The 5,656-nt window shown below is 46.8% G+C and overlaps 1 protein-coding gene across 1 annotated transcript in view; it reads right to left on the bottom strand.

Annotated features, from left to right (window-relative positions):
* Positions 1–4,389: 4,389 nt before the first annotated feature.
* The window catches only part of MKLN1 (muskelin 1), an 80,024-nt gene continuing 78,757 nt past the window's right edge, over positions 4,390–5,656 (bottom strand). The window contains exons 16-17 of the mRNA XM_015823619.2: positions 5,221–5,275; positions 4,390–4,535 (exon numbers count right to left, since the gene is read on the bottom strand). Of these exons, the coding sequence (XP_015679105.2) occupies positions 4,414–4,535; positions 5,221–5,275 (177 nt within the window). The 3' untranslated portion in view covers positions 4,390–4,413. The remainder of the gene's footprint in view (positions 4,536–5,220; positions 5,276–5,656) is intronic.

The raw sequence follows: 5,656 nt of genomic DNA on the forward strand, positions 1-5,656 counted from the left end.
TCTACTCTCTCATCTCGGTGAGGTCCACACAACACACATCTCTTAATACTTCTGACCAGCCCAAGACTTTAACATATCTAGAGAAATCTAACTAAATGTCCAGCACTGTTTGAATGGCCAAGTCCCTAAGCTGGACCAAATTATTAAAAGAAGTATCAACCGATTCTATCTTTTTCTGATAGGAAAGTTCCAGTTATAAAGAGTCTCTTGGTGCCTACAAGGCTACTACCTGCCTTAAATACCAGCTCCTAAGTAGAAATCGTGGTTTACTCAAAAAGATTTCCATAACAAATTTACTTGCTGTTATTAAACAATGGGATGTTGGGAGCCACAGGGATTGCTCGTCAACATGGCCGAAGAGCAGGGCTCTTCTAACTTGGCCTTTTGATGACTTGTGGACTTCAACTCCCAGAATTCCTCAGCCAGCATGCACGCTGGCTGAGGAATTCTGGGAGTTGAAGTCCACAAGTCATAAAAGGACCAGGTTAGAAGACCCCTGCCAAAGAAGCTTGTAGCCACCATACATCTGAAAGGGTCTAGCTAACCTAAGGAAAGCTGAAGTCAAACTTTGGTCTGTCGGTGGATCCAAAGTATGGAAGTCTGGATGACACCTTCAGTATCTGACTGGCGTGGATAGGACCAACTAAGGGCAGGTGTGTTTATGGGATGTTGGTGCTATCTCAACATAAAGAACATTTGGAAGAAATTGTCATGAAATTAGCATGCCCCACCCCACAAGAACATGCACTCAATGGGAAGGGTGAGGATCCTGAGGCAAGGCATACAAATTACTGGAAGTGGACGATGGGTCCATGCAATGCATTCTAAACAGCCCCCCCCCCCAAAAAAATACATCAGAAGCTTGAGAGGGAAGAATGTCACCTCGGCTACCACAGTTTTATCTATATGCAGAAAATCTGGGCAAATTTTTTCTGGTTCACATAAAAAGGATGGTAAAACTCTACTTGAAACTCAGGTTTGAAACCTGACTCTCGTGTGCCATACCTGACAATTAAAAATTCATTTAAAATAGAGGGGGGGGAAAACCTTTTTTAAAAGTCTGGGTGTCTCAAATAGGAAAAATATATATACTTTTTAATTGTTATTTTTTTAAATTTGTAATTTTTAAAAGATGGCACTTGGCTACCGTACTAATATAGATCGTTTTATTTTAGTCTGCCAGCACTGGCCACAATCTATAGGGCCCTCATAAACCATGGATTTGTAATTCAAGTGCCTTCTCTGATAAGAGGTTATTTGCAGTACAAATTGGGCGTTGCTTCCAACTGTCTTTCTTTCTTCTGATTGACAGGAAGTCAGAATTCACAGTTTTAAAAGCAAAAACGATTTCAAACCATGGCTTGCGACACTGGTTTGTGTAAACCACAATGCCACAATGGTTGGACAAAATTGCAAAATGGGATTATCAAAATCAAGAGTTAAAAACCCTCCAGCTGAGCTGCCATAGGGGAAGGAAGGCATAGCGCTAAAAGTTTAACGTTTGTTGGAGACTGCATGGACCACCAAAACCTTGTGGCTTATGGCAAGGGTCTTCCAACTTGGCCCTTTTATGATTTGTGGACTTCAACTTCCAGAATTCCTCAGCCAGGCACGCTGGTTGAGGAATTCTGGGAGTTGAAGTCCACAAATCACAAAAGGGCCAAGTTTGAAGACCCCTGGCTTACGGTGATACTAGCGCCAGACTAATTTTTGCCAACTCAACAAAGCTAAGTTTTCCACAGCAAATCTGGCTCGGCTTCTGTTCTTTCGTTCCTTGGGTGCTTCTAATTTCTTAGAAGTCCTAAGAAATTTTGGAAGGGTTAAATCAGTCGACCCTTTGAAGCAGAGGTGGACAATTGAAGTCCTCCAGATGCTGGTGGAAAGACGTCTCCAACCAGCACAACCAATAGGAAGACATGCTAGTAGGTGTCCTTCAAAAACATCTGACAGTTCCCGATCGCTCAACCATTTTGACTGTCAGTCTCTGGTCTGATGCCTGTCTTTCTTTTCCTGAAGGCGCCGAGAGCCATCCCAGCGTGGGTTCGCTCCCCGGCTTCCATCCAAAACCCAAACTCACAAAGCGCCCAGCAAAATAACACAAATACGCAAGCCGAAGAAGGAAAAAAGCTCATTTTATCGATGAACCCTGACTAGGCTAAAATATATATTTCACCCCAAAGATTTTAAACGCTACGTTTTAAGACATTTCCTATGACCATGGAGATGGGAGAAACTGTACGCTTTTTCCGAGGGCGTGTGCGTGATTGTGTGTGAAAACCTGCAAGACGGAAGTCAAGGCCCTGATCAAAAAACACAGCCCCTTTTTTTTGGCGTGGGCCTGGAAAACACCAGCACAAAAAGAGAACATTTATTAGTGCAACGTTTCAGATGATCACCCACATGCTAGGAGACCTCGCCCTTTCTCTCTGCGATGTAACTTCTACTCAATTTACGAAGCTAACGCCCAAATCGCTCCATTATCCCGATTCATTTGCTCATTTTACGAGGCCAACTGTAGCGGAGGAAAAATGGAAATGAACGGCTTGTGGGACACCGGGGTGGGCGTATTAAAGAAAACGAGTTCAGTGAAAAGACTTAAGGAACACTGGATTAAACTTCCTTGAGGACTTCCCTCGTCTCCTTATCGTGCTCGGGGACAAGAACGTTGGGAAACGGGGCTTTTGGTGTGTTTCAAAGTGGCCATCACAACTTGCCTCACCCTGGTATGCGAGGATGAAGTTCACAAGATCCTTTGGGAGCCGAAAGAAGCAAGACCGTCCGTGCTGGGATCTCACTTCGGTTTCGAGATGATGAATCTCTCAATGTGAGTAACATCGGTTGGGTAGTCACACCACTAGCTCTGTGGGGTGGGAATGAGACACACAGCATGCTGTGTATCTCACTGGGGTCCTCCACATCTAAGAGCACAGAAATCTAAGCAAAGAAAGGTCATCAGATGGAGGGACAGGGTTTACACTCCCGTTGTAATCAGGGCGTCCACCTCCGTGAATGTTAGAAGAACACTACTAACTCCATCATATTGTGACCTCTCCTCTCCACGGTCACAACACTGTGGCACACAATCCAATGCTGAGACTGCTGCAATCTGCTAAAAGATAGCGTCCGAGTGGAAACTCCTGGCCTTGCGTGTCCATCCTGGCGCAACTGTGTGAGCTTTCCCAGAAAAACAAGTAATCCAGGAAGTGGGGGGAAAAAACGGGTTACAAAGCAATCAACTAACACACGCACTTGTGCAGCTGCTGCTCACACACAGCCCCAAAGCTACGATTAGAACTCCGGGGATTGTAATCTGAAATTTAAAAAGCTAAACTCTTTCTAGGTGTAAATGGAAGGGGAAGGGGCGGCGATGCGTAGGCTTCGTTTTCTAACGCGGGAAAGTTTTGGGTAAAAGAAACAAGTCAAGGTTGCGTCTTCTCCACATGGATTCGCAAGACAGGATGTCCCCCATTTAGGGCCGGAGTGTCCAACTTTGGCTGCTTTTTTTTTAAGACTTGTGGACTTCAACTCCCAGAATCCCCCCAGCCAGCAAAGGCTGGCTGGGGGATTCTGGGAGTTGAAGTCCGCAGGTCTTACAAGTGGCCACGGTTGGACCATCCCCGAATTGAGGCCGATGTCAACATCGTGGGTCTTAAAATGTCAGCCTGACAGCCTTCCTAGTCCTGATTGAGGCAGAAGTCAACATTGTGGGTCTTAATGGCCACTAGATGGCGCAAGATCCCCAAAGTACACGCATGCTCACGGCCACTAGATGGCGCAAGATCCCCAAAGTACACGCATCCTTGCCTTTCTTTTTCCAACATCAGCTCAACATGAAAAAAGGGTCAAATTTACACCTCCCCTCCCATCTTCCACTCTTTAAGGGTGCCTCCATGGGATGAAGAGGGCTTAGCAGGCTTGAGAAACAAGCTCCAATCGGCAAAGTCAGTCGGGGGGGGGGAATAAAACTGCTGCGAACCAATCAAATAATAATTAAAAAAAAAAAAAAAGCACCACCTATCTTCAAAGTCCTGAGTTCGCACCCAGGGCAGGGGCTGTAAACTCAAGGAACCCAACCCAATTTCCCCCTGGATTATCAATATTCGCCAGCTTTCCGAAAACATCATGAATGAGAATGAACCAACAGAACGAACAGAACAAAACGAACAGAACATCCATCCGTCCATCCATCCATCCTGAAGCCCATCGGAAACATTATCGATTCCTTTTTTTTTTTATTACCCATTTGCATAAAGCCCCTCCCCCACATGACTCGCTTCTATTTCTGCAGCCCCCCCAATCGCTCACTGCACACACACACACGCACGCGCACGCGCGCACACGCACGCACACGAAATTAAAAATACTGGGGGGGAAAAAATCCTCTTCCTTCCACAGGTCTAGCAACTCGACTCGTCACAGGGTGATGAGCTCCACCAGGTTGCCCTTGGGAGGGGTCATGTTGTCGGGAAAAAAATTCACCAGGGTGTCGAAGAGCTGAGTGCGTTGGGCGTAGACGTGGTCGACGTCCGAAAAGCCTGGAGATGGACGGAAGGAAAGAAGAGGGGAGGGGAAAAAGGATTCGTGGGTCATCAGGAGGTGTAAATCGGCTGGTTTCTTGGACCTGAAAAGTTCCCTTATTATTATTATATGGGGCAGCGGGCACTAGCGCAAGTGGGAATGAGTTTGTGCACACACACGCACGCACTGGCCAGCCTGTCCTGCGGCCCAGTGACCAGCAGGCCACAGGCCCACTCATGGGCTCACAGTTTGGGGACCCCTGGACTAGAAGACCCCCAAGGTCTCGTCCAACTCTTGCTCTTCCCTTATGTTCAGTTATGGAAGAGCTATGGAAGAGGGGGAGGATCATCATAATCTGTAAACTTGAACTTGGATTCTTCGTTCTCGGAAGTGGAAATGTTGTTTTCCTTGACCGGCTGCCCAAGGAGAGAGATTGCTTAGAACAGGCCGAACTCGGGCCCGTTGTGACAGCACATTTCATCTTTGCAAGCCAAGATCAAACTCATTCCCCGCCCCAGTTCCCAAACCGCAGCTGGCCAAGGGCTGCTGGCTGTCAGGATGACGGATATTCTCTTAATTTGTTTTGACCTACTGCTTCCCACGTTTAAGTGGGTAATGCCTCCAAACTGTGGGGGAAACTGAGGCCGTGGATTTTTTACGGGCGCTTGACCCAAAGCTAGATTCGGTCTGACGTCGACTCACCCAACGTGCTCAGATCGGAGCCCGACTTGAAAAGTGCCGAAGCCAGGAGCTGGAACTAGACAGGGTAGGGGGGAAAAACAACAACAACAACACAAGAAGGATATTTTAATAAGTAATAACTACTGCTTTATAATGCCTTTATAATGAGTTGAAGTCCACAAGTCATAAAAGGGCCATAGTTCCCTCACGCTGGCTGAGGAATTCTGGGAATTGAAGTCCACAAGTCATGAAGGGGCCACAGTTCCCCCATGCTGGCTGAGGAATTCTGGGAGTTGAAGTCCACAAGTCATGAAGGGGCCATAGTTCCCTCACGCTGGCTGAGGAATTCTGGGAGTTAAAGTCCACGAGTCATAAAAGGGTCATAGTTCCCTCATGCTGGCTGAGGAATTCTGGGAGTTGAAGTCCACGAATCATGAAGGGGCCATAGTTCCCTCAC

Source organism: Protobothrops mucrosquamatus, unplaced genomic scaffold (assembly GCF_001527695.2).
Source record: "Protobothrops mucrosquamatus isolate PMUCROS unplaced genomic scaffold, P.Mucros_1.0 scaffold1930, whole genome shotgun sequence".
Classification (NCBI taxonomy): domain Eukaryota; kingdom Metazoa; phylum Chordata; class Lepidosauria; order Squamata; family Viperidae; genus Protobothrops; species Protobothrops mucrosquamatus.